The 15,182-nt window shown below is 35.8% G+C and overlaps 2 protein-coding genes and 3 long non-coding RNA genes across 9 annotated transcripts; all 5 read right to left on the bottom strand.

Moving 5' to 3' along the window:
* Positions 1-81: 81 nt before the first annotated feature.
* On the bottom strand, positions 82-1,630 carry LOC133725398 (probable inactive ATP-dependent zinc metalloprotease FTSHI 5, chloroplastic). The gene is made up of 5 exons (XM_062152649.1): positions 1,624-1,630; positions 1,295-1,458; positions 1,074-1,148; positions 563-622; positions 82-476 (listed from the first exon to the last, which is right to left on the bottom strand). Exons 1-5 carry the CDS (start codon positions 1,628-1,630, stop codon positions 420-422), a joined length of 363 nt encoding a protein of 120 aa, XP_062008633.1. The 3' UTR covers positions 82-419.
* Positions 1,631-2,206: 576 nt separating this feature from the next.
* On the bottom strand, positions 2,207-3,012 carry LOC133742206 (uncharacterized). Its single transcript, XR_009862424.1, has 3 exons — positions 2,786-3,012; positions 2,621-2,677; positions 2,207-2,386 (listed from the first exon to the last, which is right to left on the bottom strand). It is a non-coding gene; the product is annotated as an uncharacterized LOC133742206 (long non-coding RNA).
* Positions 3,013-3,019: 7 nt separating this feature from the next.
* Positions 3,020-3,625, bottom strand: LOC133742199 (uncharacterized). Its single transcript, XR_009862421.1, has 3 exons — positions 3,526-3,625; positions 3,287-3,334; positions 3,020-3,052 (listed from the first exon to the last, which is right to left on the bottom strand). It is a non-coding gene; the product is annotated as an uncharacterized LOC133742199 (long non-coding RNA).
* A 302-nt stretch (positions 3,626-3,927) lies between these two features.
* Positions 3,928-5,376, bottom strand: LOC133725388 (uncharacterized protein At4g28440-like). The gene is made up of 5 exons (XM_062152639.1): positions 5,373-5,376; positions 5,045-5,302; positions 4,313-4,497; positions 4,134-4,187; positions 3,928-3,996 (listed from the first exon to the last, which is right to left on the bottom strand). Exons 1-5 carry the CDS (start codon positions 5,374-5,376, stop codon positions 3,928-3,930), a joined length of 570 nt encoding a protein of 189 aa, XP_062008623.1.
* A 1,858-nt stretch (positions 5,377-7,234) lies between these two features.
* On the bottom strand, positions 7,235-13,650 carry LOC133728871 (uncharacterized). Of its 5 annotated transcripts, XR_009856092.1 has the most exons (5): positions 13,505-13,650; positions 12,875-13,008; positions 9,261-12,463; positions 8,080-9,164; positions 7,235-7,418 (listed from the first exon to the last, which is right to left on the bottom strand). It is a non-coding gene; the product is annotated as an uncharacterized LOC133728871 (long non-coding RNA). The 5 variants fall into 5 exon arrangements; XR_009856090.1 differs by lacking the exon at positions 8,080-9,164 and having other exon boundaries at positions 12,355-12,463; XR_009856093.1 differs by lacking the exon at positions 7,235-7,418 and having other exon boundaries at positions 7,434-9,164; positions 12,875-13,013.
* Positions 13,651-15,182: the final 1,532 nt, after the last annotated feature.

Here is a 15,182-nt window from a genome sequence, read left to right as displayed (position 1 = left end):
ATTCCATTCCTGAATTAGATTGTGCATTCATTTGGTCTATTTACGAAATGAACAATATTCTATCAAATACAAACATTGCAAACCATCAAATGATTCATATAACCATTACTTTAAACTTCAAAAGCAAAAGGGATGCATTTCCCAATCATTGAAACCAACATTTTACACAAGAAAAGCATTCTAGTGCATGCCCATCTACTTGGGACATCAAAAAGCTGATACACATATATATTGTTTCAAAACATGCCACATATGGTGCATGACAATGTACCAGCAGACAAGCACAAAGAAAGATGCTTTCCTTCACAAAAATGGACTAGCAACAAGTGCGCTACTTCATGGCTCATGCACATGTGTTGACAACAAACTTCCCCCACTCATTTCGCACTTGATCAGTATCCGCTTGGGTGTATTGGCTGCTACCACTCATTTCGATGGAGCATTTCTTTAGCTTTATAATATGCTAAATCATGGATCTACAAAATAAAAAAGCATTACTAGGGAAAGTTATATCAACATAGAGTAATTGCTTAGAACAAAATAATAGTCATAGTCGTCATACCTTTTCAACTTTAACTGCCATATCATACTCATGGTTATTCCCCATGCTTAAAGTAGTAGACTGTACCAAACAGAACATGTTAGGACTTCAACATTTATCCTTTATAGGGAAATTTGATAGATTATGGAATGCAAAGTAAAAATTGTAATTCACTACCTCATTCTAAATTTCCAGCAAGATACAAAGGGAATTGATTTTTTTGAGAGGGCATATTTTAACACAAATATATAGAGTAATCAACCAAACTGAAAAGGCAAAAACAGTACAGCAAAAAAAAAAAACCAACTCTAGACAACAAATACAATATTATAACTAAAAAGAACAAACAGAGGTATGGAGGCTAAAGAAGCTCATATTAACAAAACCTTTCCAGTTAGAAGCTCAATATCCCTATTTTAACAAAATGAATAAGGGAAAATAGAATCAAAGAAGTTTTAGACGGCACATGAGAAATATCTATATCTCTAACACAAGTCATGACCAACTCTTGAATGCAAAGAAAGAAGAATACCGCATTGCTGTGATAATATATTGCAAGACAATCATCAGGTCCCCACCCATCCTGAATAACCATTCGTGTAGCTATCTGTTGCAAATTGAGTAAAAGAGTGAAGGGAATTAGAGAAAAGTGAAGGGAATTAGAGAAATGATCATGCATTGCATATCCTCTAAGATTATTTTTTGCTTTACATTAATACCCTTGAAAAACAAAAAGCATAGAATGAAATCAACCTCCTGTGCTTGCGTTAACTCTGAAGAAGAAAGCAAGTACTCCTCTCTGAAAGGGAGTAGCATTTGTGCTGCAATGTGTGAATGAAAACAAAATACGAGCTTCTTTTCAAGGAATGATCTTGATTCAGCATTTCCATTCCCAGAACCTTCATTTCTGGCCTTCCCTGTAGAAGAAGGCTAAATTACTAGTGTTCATTTAGATTTAATTCCATAAAAATAACATTGTTAACATCATCCCCTCCCACAAACTTACAAATTGCACACCTTTCAAGGTTTCACAATTTCTTCGGGACTAAGAGGAGAACTTAAGCAACAAAATTTAAATTCACCATTCATGGATGAGACTGCATTATAAAACCAATTCGATAATGAAGTAAAACAAGTAGCTATACCATGACACAGTTGGACAATGGACTTCCTACTTTTCTTTGAAATACAAAAGTTCAGCCTAGTTCTCCTACTTCTACTTTCAATTAGCTGAGAGGAACAAACTTTTAAATTTTTTAGATAGATGAATAAAAACAGTAAGAGCATATTGGTGTAACTTATAATGCATCTATAACATAATTTAAGCCATCATATCAGAATCAGAGGAAAGCAAATAGCCAATTTCAGCATTTTTTAGGAAGACAACTGGAAGATAAAGATAAAAAGAGTTACAATATATGCACAAAATACTTATAGATATATAATAGCTAGGATGACGATATAGAGAAGGAGGCTTAATCTAATTGTAGTCAAGTAATCCAACCTACTGCACCTTGTAGCTTTATAGTTGCTTAATCTAATTCCCAATATCTTCAATCACAACCTGATAAATATCAAAGAAAAAAGAAAAAAAGATCAAAGAAACCAAAGAAAAGAAGCACCAGCAACACATTGCCAGGTAGACTAAGCTAAGCAATAGATGAATGAAGACATGAGGGGAATGAAATGTTACCAACTATCAAACTGAAGGCAGAATGAGAGCTCAAATGGAGTTGCATGCATATTGCTTAGTTGTGGTGGTTGGTTCAGGGTCTTGCAAGCGTATTGCTTACCAACTATCAAACTGGTGGTTTTTCTCTAGTGTTTGATGGTGACAAGCTAAACCTGCAGATTGCTTGGGTTCTTTTATTGTTTGTCAATAAGAATATATTGTTAACAATTGCATGCATCAACTGTTTTATATTATGTTTTTGTTAAAGCACCTTTCATCATATTAATCAAGATAAAAATTAAAAACACAACGTTGTGTTATCAACGAACCTCTTATGCATCCATACATAATAAGGAGAACTAACTACTTAATCATTCAAAGGGGGAAAAAAAGAGATGGAAGTAGACCTTCATGGCTTTAAGTATCTAATCATCTGCTACTCAAAAGCCTTGATCTTTTATTTCCTGCAGGCACATATGTAAACGAAAAAAGGTAACTGCATTCAGCATTGATCCTTAGTTCATTTACATAATCTCAAAAACATAAACTCATTAAGGATTAGTGATACTAACCATGAGCCATGGAATCTGAACAAATAGCTATATTCAAAGCAACCATTGGTATAACCCTGTCTTGTGCAAATCAGTAGTTGATAAATAACTGGAAGGGACCAGAGAAAACTGAACTTGAGATTACAATTTATCCCATCAAGCCTCAAGGCTCAGAGGTAACCAGGCTTGATGACTTGGTACACTTATAGCATAAACCAATAAGCCATAATCAAAATACAAACATTCCTTACTTTACCTATTATAAAATCTTCAAGTAGAGCACGCATTCTGCCACAAAAAAAAAAAAAAAAACAATTCAATAGAGTAGAAGAGCATAATTCTTGTTTCTTTTACTACCTACTTTATGTAGTCATAAACACTATAAAACATATCAAAATATACAAGGTAAACTTGAGAGAAAAATACAAACATGTATATAAATGAAAGCTCTGAAGAGGATAGATACACAAAACTTGTAACTCAAAAATGAAATGGCAATCGCAATAAAGGATGTGAGCTGACCTAAAATCCAACTGCAAGATACATTGACTTGGGCTAAGATGTAATAGACTGTCCTGGTCAGAAACATTTAGCATATCAAGATGGTGTATAACTTCCAGCAGAGGATATTATATATATATATATATATATATATATATATATATATATATATATATATATATATATATATTGTCCACAGTATCAATATGTGTTATCTACTAACCTCTTATGCAAATATGAGCAATGTTTCAATATTGTACCTTCAATCCTTCAATACTAATGTTCTCGCATGCAGTTCATGTTTGCCGCCGCCATTAAGTTTCAAGGTCATGTTCTCTGAAATAACACATTCATGTTTTCTGAATCACCACATTCATGTTTTCTGAATCATGTGAATCCTGATTAACAAGTTCACATGCTAGCGTATAATTAGGAAACTAATGTTCAAATTGCATTCTACAAAAAACCTAGATACCAAACATATAAAGTTGGGGCTTGTAATTAAGAAAAGATCTATTTTCTATAGGAATCTCTCACGCAAAACAAGAGGAAATAAATTCAATGAATTATATAAATTCCATTAAGGTGCATGTTCAGAGAAAGAACAGTTAAGAAAACTAGGTTTTGCTATTTATGAATCATGAGGTTCATACCTTGAAATACTAGAGCAACCATAAGCCAAGGTAATGATCAACAAGGAAAACAATGCATATAAAATGCACAAAATTGAACTATTATAATTAATTGGAACCACAATGTTATCAAAGAACTTTTATACCATATCGTGAAACTGTGTAGATCATCTCAACAGAATATAAATGAATTGAAGCATTATGGGCATGCACCTAAAACTAGACAAAGATATTACCTGATTTCCGTAAACTCTAGATATCTGCTCTAAGCTACTTTTTCCGCTTTTCACCTGAAAAAACAGTTGAGAACTATCAGATAGGCATCCCACAGATTTGCTACTAATTCACTAATATCCACTCTTACAATATACCCATGATTCAGTCTTTCATCAAATTAGCTTTTCTGATCTCATACAGCAACACTAAGTAATTCATACTCGACAAGAGAAAGATTGTTGACCTCCTTAACTTCAAAGCTGGCTGGTTCTGTGACTTCAACACGACCCCATTTATCAACTGCAAGCCTCATAGTGCCTTTGATGAACATGTCAATCTTTGTATTGTGTGGAATCACAGTGGTACTAGGCTTCATAATGTCAACTGCAAATATAACCCAAAAGTAAGCTCAATAATCACTTTACATTTATATCATACACACTCCATAATACTCCATATATAGTACGTACATTTCAATCAAACACACTCCTGAAAACTCCATATTCTGTAGGGTACAAATTAATGCTCCATAATCCTATTGTCATATCAACCACACCCACAATTCCACAACCCAACATCCTACAACTGTGATATGATATATACAAATATAGGACACATTCAACATTCATATGCATAGCTAATCAAGTCGGACCAAAAACAACAGCAATATCAGAGATCCATAAACACCTTAACTTTAATTCAACAAAATCCCTAGAAACATAGATTTGAAGATCCACCACAAAGATTTACACATAGAAATGTTAAACGTTATAATCTGGTTTGAAAAAAATGAAACCGAATGCAAAAATTCGCTTCCACAAACTAAATTTCTCATGAATCAATACAAACCCAAAAGTGCAATTCTCATTCTAAACTGTTGAAACCTAAAAGCCTTAAGCACTCAGCAAAGACTAAGAGTCCATATACGTACCTTGGTCATTGCGAGCAGTGAAGACAATGGTTCCAGTCTCATCGCTAACGAGGCACTCAGTGATGCGAGGGGGCTGAAGAGGGAGAGAGGAGAGAGAGGATCGAGCACCGCCATTCTTGGAGGTGACCTCTCGACCAGATTGGTGGTGACGACCTTGACGGTCAGGGTTTAGCCGCTCGTGCCAGGCTGGATCTCCTCCACCTTTTGATTGCTCGATTTGTAGCAATAAATCTACTACTGCAGGTGCTGGGCTCGCCTCTCGTGTTCATCGTGAGATCTCAAGAAACCCCAAAATAAAACTCAGATAGAAACCCTAATTCGGTTTTACCCATTACCTAGAAATTGAAATTGAAAAGGAAAGAATACCTATTCATTAGGGTTGAGCAAATTTGCTTTGCTCAGACTTTGGATTTGAGCTCCTTCGATATGCAGGACGAGAGGAACACAGAGAGAGACAGAGAAATAGAGAGTGCGTGTGTGTTATTTTTCCCTTCATTATGAAGTTTTTGGGGATGCTGAGAGCTTGAGAGAGAGAGAGAGAGAGAGAGAGAGAGAGAGAGAGAGCGCCAAAGCACGATGTTTAAGGGAAGTCGAGGTTTTTGGGAAGGGACTGTGAAGTGTGAAGAAAGTGACGGAGAAGTCTTTGATGGAAACGATTCGAAGAAAAACCCTTATTTTGTCTAAGTGGGAGTGAGAGGAGACAAATAGCTATGGTGTTTTCATGAGAGATTCATGATGTTTTGATGAGAGAGTGATGGTTTTTGATGAAGTTGAGAAGAGAGCTGCTCCACGAGAGGAAACGGCTGTTTTGACAAAGTGTTGACGAGGAGAGAGCAAATCCAATAAATTAACCTAGCTAGCTGACTAAGTTGTCTAAGGCGGGATTTTAATTTTTGCTTTATGAATCAGACAACATAAAGACGAAGTTTTGTTGTCTGATTGTGAACAAATTAAACCTCAGCTAAGGTTCTAAAGAGGGAAAAGTACCCGCTATAATATGAAACCAAAGTAACATGATAGGCAATGCTCATTCACACAACGGAAATAACTCATTTGGTTGTGGGATCATCAATCTAGTGCTATATTTCAATCAAAACTTGGAGGTTTTTGGGGGGCTTCAGCGCCATTTTGGGCCAAATAAAGGCACATTCAAATATTTCCCACTTTATCACACAACAAAAGGTCAAAAACCGTTGTATCATGTTTTGCATGCTACTCTCACACAACAGATATAACTATACTGTTGTACTATGTAGTACCAATTTGGAGCCAAATTTGAGTCGATCTAGGAGGGAAATCTGCCGCTATTTTTTTTATGATTCAGACAACAGATTATTCTTGTAACCGTTGTGCAATGACCTTCTAAACAAAAACTTCAGAATTTTAACCACCTTATACAACGTAAGTTTACTAAACATGTTGTGTGATTCACTTTTCTTCATCACACAACACATTTTTTTTTTTCGTTGTGCAAAAAGTGTTGTCTGATAACAAAATTGGTGTAGTGAGAGGAAGGAAACCACCAAGATAGGCGTACACAGAACCGTGGAGGTCAACGTTTCAATAGAGAGAGAGGCTAAGCATCCGGCTATAGTGGTGACGCCACCAAGGAAAGAAGCCGTCCTCAATGCGCTCCTAAAGCGCCTCGATATCAAGGGAGCCTGACTATAATGATGCTAGTCTTCGGTGTGGAGCGTTCAGACATTGGGCCAAAGCATGTAAAGCACCCCAAAATGTTGCAAACGCATACAAGACGTATCGTAAAGAAAGGGAAGCAAACTACATGGAGCAAGAAGATCAAGATGACGATCTCGCTCTGAGGGTGGAAGACTTCAAAGGCCAAGATCAAGAGACTGGCGATTTTGTTTAAGTCATTTTATTTTCCAAGAGATGTAGGCAATTGCCATATTATTTTTGTAGTAAATGAATGGATTAGTCTTTCTTCAAACTAGGCTCATCCAAAGTAAGTGTGATGTCTAGGAAGATTTTGAGATTAGTGATACTTAAGCAAGCCTTGCTCCACCGACATCTCTCTACTCACCTGGTCACATTTGCTTTGGAGTTACCAAAAGAAGTTAGACGACTGCCATTGTTTTGCATTAGCTAGTTTATTGGATTAGATTTTCTTTGGTTAAAGAAACAATGAATATGACTTCAATTTCAATGTAATTGAGCAGGTCGACATCCTTCCCAGAATAGATCCTGCAATGTAATTGATCTTGTTTCTTAATTTATGTAAATGCTATATTACAGGAGCAATTCAAAAGTTGAATAAAGTGCAAAATCTTGCACAAAACCAAGTTCTTGTACACCTTCCAAAAACAATGTCATTATCATGTAATTGAGCTGGTCGGCATCCTTCCCAGAATAGATCCTGCAATGTAATTGATCTTGTTTCTTAATTTATGTAAATGCTATATTACAGGAGCAATTCAAAAGTTGAATAAAGTGCAAAATCTTGCACAAAACCAAGTTCTTGTACACCTTCCAAAAACAATGTCATTATCATGTAACAACAACATATCACTCAAGTTGGAAAGAGAGGAAAAACAAAAAGACACTGAATTCAAAGAACAAAACTGGCTAACTGCCTTATTGGTTAAAAACAATTTTTGGACCCTCTGTTTTGGCAGAATGTCAATTGGTACCAGAGGATTATTGGTCACTCTTTTTCGGTTTCAACCTTGGTCACTGGTGGCAAAAACCATCAACTTTCCATTCAAATCGCACAAGAACCACGTAAACACAGGTTCTTTGTCTTTTCCTCCCTTACCCCCACAGCCAATTTACAGTTTTCAACATCAATTTGACCAAATTTTGGCACCAGTGACCACCATTGTAAACACTTGATAACAAATTGACCAAAGAACCTAAACTGGTAGCATATGGACCAATTCGGAATTGACCAGGACACAGAAACCAAAACAATTTAAACTATTCTATAATCGCCATAGCAGAAGGAACGAACAGTTGAAATAGGCAAATATCCCAAAACATAAATAATACATCAGCATTAGAGTTATAGATCTCTTTACCTGAATGGTGAGTACATCTATAATAAGAGCTCGAACCCAGCATAAATTGCAAAGAAGACCGTATACATTTTTTTAGTCTACTTCAGGCTCCAGATCAAGTGTAACTTGTTCTATACATTCTAATTTTCTCAGGTTTCGCTGATTCATCACATTCCCGTACCACATCAACTTTCTAAGATTGGGAGCAAAAGTATTTAACAATATGTTACTATGTTCATCAAATCTCCAGTCAATGAATATGACTTCAAGTGTCTCACATGACATGATAAGACGGCAGATATGAACTGGAAAATAAAAACCAAATCTTTTCAAGGTTGAGCTCTCAATGGTGATAGTGTTTATCCCACAAACTTCTTCGAGAACTAATTCCTCAATGAATCTGCAGCAACGTGATATCCATTTGAAAAACCCCTCATCATTAATACCAACATTTTTTAACATCAAGTATTTGAGATTAGAAGAAACAGCAAAGGATGGTGCTTCATGAATTGTACAAAACATTTTCAGCACTAAAGACCTCAAAGATGCACAAAGAAATATGTACGTCATAGACATCGTTGTCACATATTCTGGCGGAGAACTGATCTCAATAACAAGTTTTTCAACATTACACCTTGCTGCATTTTGGATCCATGTGAGTATCATTCGAAAATTCTCATCATCACAGAAGCATGGTAACTCTTGACTTTCATCTACAGAGTGACTTCGCCAACTAACACCAAAGTATTGTATCTTATTATCCCCACGGTGAACAAAGAACCTATCCAAAGAATTTAACAGCCATAGCCGCTTATTACATGTGGATGATCCTGGTTTTAAAATTTGAAATTCAGTGAAGGAGTTGATATGTATGATTCTTTGCATCTTTTGGATACACAACCCACTCGAGCAAGGTGAAGCATAGTAAGAAAGGAGAGAATGTGATCAGAAACACCTTCTGGAAGATTACTAAATCTATCTATCATATTCTTGTTGTCGATACATATTCCTTCACCTTCACAACCTACAGTTGCCATTATCTTATGCTTGTGCTAATGAAATTCTTGTCCTTTCACTATTGTAAATGAACTTGATTTCAATTTCCACTACAAATTAAGAGAAACATAATCATAAAACATGAATTGTAGTGGTTTAAGAACTAATCCAAAATAAACACAAGTAATCTTAACACTACTGCATACCACTCATATATCAAGGAGAAGTCGATCTTATCATTCTACTAAGCTAGTTGGAGAATTTGTGAGCCAAATTGGGTACCTTCACCTTCCTTTACTCTAGATCTGAAATTTGATTGACTGCCAGATGTCTCTCGGAGCAAATCGGAGAACACACAAGTGTTTGGGGGTAGGTTTGAAGAAGTAATACTAGATGGATTGGGGAAGCGGATTTCCATATTTTTTCTCTCCTAAACTGGCATAATTCCTACTGTTTATATCAGATCGCAGTTACAAAATTATTTTTTTATTTTTGATGATGCTGACAATGCAACGACGACGTTTGATGAGTTGTTTTTACTTTAGCCATGTCTTTTGTAGTTTGGTGCAGTACAGAGACTTTTTCTCCCTCTTTCTAAAAAAGATTTCAACAAACCACACGCTTCTTAATCCAAAATATGGTTCTCAGACAGCTCTATGACTGGCTACATTTGACTATCGTCGATACCCGAATCTAATAGAATTAGTTTTTTCCTATCTAGGCCAATTTTATCTTTCCTTAATCCTCTTTCTTCTACAACTTTGCAGATTGTACAGCAAATTCCCAAGCCAAATTTGTGACCTATCTAACCTGCAGTATCTTATGTTGCAGCCCAACAAGCATATCACCAGCTGCTTGCCTGAATTTTATTTGAACAGTGCTCTGAAGGTATCACAGATTTCTCTGGTGAGCTCTAACAATTTCAATTTGAAAAATTGGTTACTTGACTGAAATCATTATATCACACTGTCACTTCTTAGGTACCTTTCCTCCTTCACTTGGTAATTTTACTCTCATTAAACTGGACCTCCAGAACAACTCTTTTTAGGCTTATCCAGCATTCACTTGGTAATCTCACCTACAAAATAATGCTCGAGCTTGGATACTACTCATTGGATGGCCAACTTCCAACCTCATTCTCCCAACTTAAGAATCTTGCTAGTATGACCCTGACTCCCAACAACCGTACTGGGAAGGTGGGAATAGACAGCTTGTCAATGCTTACTGAATCAGGTTCAGATATATTACCTCATACAGTTTCAAGCTCTAGGATTAGCTTGGTGCAAATAATAAAAAAAAAAAAATTCCACAAATTCCAGAGGAACCAACATAATTTGAGTTGCCTAGAGCTGCAGGAAGACCATATTTAAGGTCTCGTACCCAAATGGCTTTGCAAGCACACAAAAACTCTACAGACTCTTTGCGAGATTTTTTTCTTGAAATAATAATTTTCTAAAACATAGAAGTTTTAGCGCTTGATGACATCCTGCTTCAAGGACCTATCCCCATAGCACCACCATCCATCAGGTGTGCCAAGTTCCACAATGCATGCTAGTTGAGGAAACTGCTTCACATTTGCAAACTCAGTTTACTCGATATCCTTGATGCTTCCTCCAAATATCTTAGTAGCATGCTACCACTGTGTTCTGAAAATTGAGCAGTTTCCTACAGGTCCTAAGACTAAAAGGAAATGATTTCAACAGCACTATTACTCTAACCTGCACAAACTGAGACATCTTAAGGATGATCTATCTAAGTCCAACCAACTTCAAGGTCAACTACCAGGATCATTCATTAGCAATACAATGTGGGAGCTCATCCATATTGGTAAGTATCAAATTATTGAAACTTGACCTTCGTGGATGGGAGTAGTTTCCCTGTTGAAGGTTCTTGTTTTGCACCTTAATCATTTACCACACTCGTACTAAGGACTCCAAGCAGCATAAATAGTACAATCCCAAACTTGTTCATGATTGATCCCCTCTCACAATCGTTTCTCAGATATTTGTCTACGGCATATTCCAACAGTAAAATGTCATGACAATTATTGATGATGTCACAAAGAAGTTGCAATACTTCTCTGTGAGAGATGGGTAGTAGTCAATGCCCTATTTTGCAATGAACATAACCAATAAAGGCACAGAAATGGTGTAATATAATGTTCAAGATTTCTTCACGGTCATGGATCTTCCAAGAAACAGGTTGGAAGGGAAAGTTCCAGAGTCCCTCAGACACTGAAAGGGACTTCCTTTGCTCAACCTGTCCAATAAAGTCTCACTCGTTGCATCATCATCCTTTCAAAAGGACCTTTCTCAGAACAAGTTGTCAATTGAGATCCCCCACAACTAGCAATACTCACATTCCTCGGATCCTTCAGCGGCTCAAATGACAATCTCATTGTGCCAATACCATATGGAACTCAGTTCGGCATGTTTTTCATACACTTAATTCAAGATAAATCTAAGTTTCTGTGGCATGTCACTGCCAATCAAATGTGGACACTCCAGGCTGCCTTTCTATCTCCACATTCGACACCCAAAAAAGAGCAAGGCAGAAAGTCTTTCTTTGAGATTGGTTAGAGAATTGTGTGTATTGGCTATGGTTGTGGCTTTCTTATAGGACTTGTTGGAAATGTCACAAAGGAAAGATGATTGGTTTATGAAGTTTTTAGGAAGCAGGCAGCAGAATTATGTCATAAGACCAACTAATAGACTTGAGTACGCATATCATGCATCTCGCACCCCCTCCCTCCCAAAGACATATAATTTCATGTTGCAGCAGTTATTTATAACTATACAGCACCAAACCAAGTCAGCTGGCTTTTCAGCGTAAGGTCTTATGTCATCCACTGAAGGGGGTTTGTGTAAGATTATTGTCTTTATATCTTGGGTACAGTTGCTTGATGAAGATGTTGTCAAATTAATATACAAAATACTATCTATGATAGTTTTAAATGAGTAAATTAACTTGGATGTGTGTTTTAAAGTGTTCCTGCATGACTACTCTATCTGGATAGAAATACTAAAGTAAATGCTTCTGCTGTCATACTGCTAATTGCATTAATAAATACTTGGTTTTTGATTTGATAAACAATCAAGGTTCAAGAAAAGTTATTATACCGTAAAGTTACTGCATAACATATGTGAGCAGATATAAAGTAGTAAAAGCAAATTATTTGTTGCTAGCACAAGAAGAATCCAAATCTACACAACATAATATCATAATGCAGCTCAATTAAAAATATGCAGCTACTATGGAGTACTTTGGTTATGTTAGGTCTTATTATCCAAGTTACTTTACCTCCATTAATGTCACCATCAGCTACGATGTTCTGATCCTTGAGTATTCAAATAACTGTCCACCTTCCATTACTGTGCCAAGGCCATGATGAACTGTACTTCAGCTAGACCTGTAAACAGGTGTTCAGAGTAAAAGTGAGATCAATCTAATAAAATAACCCAGGAATGCAATAAAAACCAAAAAGATAATTGATTTATTCAGGCATCATTGAGATGCTAACGGCAAGAAAAATCAAGTTCTGAATTTATAATCAAAGACATTCTTGCAATTCTACTCATTATTACAGCCTAGAAACTTGGAATTACATATCAAGAACAAGTGCATATTAAAAGAATACTGAGCCTAAACTCTAGACACATATGGCCACCAGTTGTCAACCTCATGTCTAAAACTCAAGTCTACAAGTTCTATATAGAAATGCATTTTATCTTCAAAACATCCCCACAGTCCTCAAACATTAGTGAAGAAACATATTTTCACATAATGTAACACGATGCAGAGAAAACAGTATCGAAAGTACCTGTTATTAGAGATCTTTGTAGCATTCTGCTTTTCAGAACTTCCTTTCTCCTCAAGCTTAGGACTCCCACCAACCCATGGTAAAAAAAAACACCTCAGAAACATGGTCTGTTTGTTTCTTTAGTCTCTCTTCCTCTGTCCTAAACAAAACGCCAAACCAAAAGAAACGCACTCATGTTATACATGGCATTGTCCTGAAAAAAAGGTTTTTACATACCAATCTGGATGTATGTAAGGACATTATCCACCAACACAACTCAATCCAACTCTAACATCAATGTTTAAATGTTTTTTTTTTTTTTCTTTTTCTTGTTGGATAGCTCTGCCGAGTAGTTATAATTCAATAAACCATGACAGATGTACTTGCAAATCAGTACGAAAAGTAATGCCATTACAGCATCAATCAGCTACAATATGTAAAACTACAGACACCAAATCCAGGAAAGGACTGGAAAGCGATGAACAACTGTAATTGTAAGCAATAGAAGGATAAAATTATATTGCAACCAATGTGATTGTAATCATGCTATGTAAATGTGGAGGTAAATATCAAAAATTGCATCTGTTTTACTTGAATTCTTAAGAAGGAAACAGAAAATTATATTTAAGAAGCGTAGGAAGAGATTGAAACCTTGGGAATAGTGGTTGGATTTAGGGTTGGTGGCAGAGGAGCAATGGCCTGAAACTCTCTCTTCTCTTTATTCCGGTGGATAATTCAGAATCGGAAAAGACAAGAAGTCTTCCGCGCAGGTGAGGCTTGGTCCGGTTTTTCAACTGATTTTTCTTTGCAATTATTTTTGAAATTAATTTTCAAGTATCAATTTATATCGATATAGAAATTTTCATAAATATGAATTTTTTTTTTTTTATGGTTAGATAAACAACTCAAATGTTACAACTAATCTTTTGAATGGGAGACTATGCCACTAGACTCAATGATATTGGGCGAAAATTCTGTTAAAATTGAACTTTCAAATCTTGAATTTAGGAGAGTTTATATTTTTCAAAAAGCCAGTTAATTAATTTATTTGTTATGTGTTAGAATTTTTTTTTTATTAATAGTGATATCAATCCATTAATAGTAAATGAAGGTAATAATACACAATGACTCACCCGAACAGTCCAATTACGACAAAATTGAACCACAAAAGAAAACCCTAAAGTAAAGAAAACTCTGGAGTAAACTAACGTAATGTAATTCTAGAGTTCAATCTGGCACTAGCAGGGAATGCTCTAAACACAGTCAAAAATCTTCCTTAATTTATTCATGAGGTCACGCTAGAGCTGTGATGATCATTCGGCTAGCTCTAAGGTTAGACTAGTTCAAGAGATCACGTGAAGTTGGCTATTATGATGATGCATTTCCTGATGTGTGTTTAGATTGCGCGATAACAGGTTTCTTCTCTTGATATGGATTTGGCAACAATGTGAGGGGAAGAAGCCTTCGATTCCAAACTAGTCCTGCATTATGAAAGTGTACCACCACCACAACCATTTTTACTCCAAGCTAACCCTAGAGCTACCTGTCCAACAACCTAGGAACTCTCTAAGCAAGCCTACACGAGACAATCCATTATAACTGCCATCTAAGTTTGCATGCAACATTACCACTCATACTAGTCATCAAAATCACCAGTAGAAACAACCCAAGTCTAACCAAACCGGCCAATATAAAGAGAAGAAGCTTGCGACTGCCTAGCTACCCACCTCAAGAAAATAAACCACCATTACAGTCACATTCACTTTCCAATAGACCACGACTCACCGACAAGTCTTGAGTTAATTCAATCACTTTTTCATCCGTCTTTCACTTAACTCCCTGTCGTTAATTCTAACGTTAGAAGTTGTTAAAATTGAGGGTATATTTGTCAAAACGCTTAAAAATTACATTTCCAACTAAAAAAAATCTAAATTTATTAGTTTTTTTTTTTTCAATTTTAACATAATTTGAAAAAATATATTTGTTATTTTTTCTTCTGTTTTTTTTTTAAGTTAGATATGTATTTTTGTAGTGTTTAGACAAATATACCCTCAATTTTAATGGCTTTTAATGGTAGAATTAACGACAGTGAGTTAAGTGAAAAACGGATGTAAAAGTGAGTGAATTAAGTGATATTGTTAGAAATATAATGAGTTAAGTGTCGAACGGATCATAACTCAGTGACCATTTGTGATATTTTCCTTAATGAAAAATGTGCATTCTTCCATCAAATGCTAAAGCTTAAACCTATCAACATGCATAAACCAATCAATTTTTATGGTAATTCATAAAAGAGGTGTTCATTTTTTCTTTAAAATTAAATTCAACA

This window comes from Rosa rugosa, chromosome 1 (genome assembly GCF_958449725.1).
Source record: "Rosa rugosa chromosome 1, drRosRugo1.1, whole genome shotgun sequence".
Classification (NCBI taxonomy): Eukaryota; Viridiplantae; Streptophyta; class Magnoliopsida; order Rosales; family Rosaceae; genus Rosa; species Rosa rugosa.
The sequence above is the reverse complement of the archived record's forward strand: the minus strand, read 5'-3'. Positions and strand labels throughout refer to the sequence as shown.

What these genes read in the sequence shown, in the direction of transcription:
- LOC133725398 (XM_062152649.1), bottom strand. An exon ending in AGTTAACGCAAGCACAGGAG is followed by an intron (nt 1,149 to 1,294) that starts GTTGATTTCATT and finishes AATTTGCAACAG; the next exon opens with ATAGCTACACGAATGGTTAT. An exon ending in TATATTATCACAGCAATGCG is followed by an intron (nt 623 to 1,073) that starts GTATTCTTCTTT and finishes TGTTTGGTACAG; the next exon opens with TCTACTACTTTAAGCATGGG.
- LOC133725388 (XM_062152639.1), bottom strand. An exon ending in CACTGCTCGCAATGACCAAG is followed by an intron (nt 4,498 to 5,044) that starts GTACGTATATGG and finishes TTATATTTGCAG; the next exon opens with TTGACATTATGAAGCCTAGT. An exon ending in ATGAATTACTTAGTGTTGCT is followed by an intron (nt 4,188 to 4,312) that starts GTATGAGATCAG and finishes CTGTTTTTTCAG; the next exon opens with GTGAAAAGCGGAAAAAGTAG.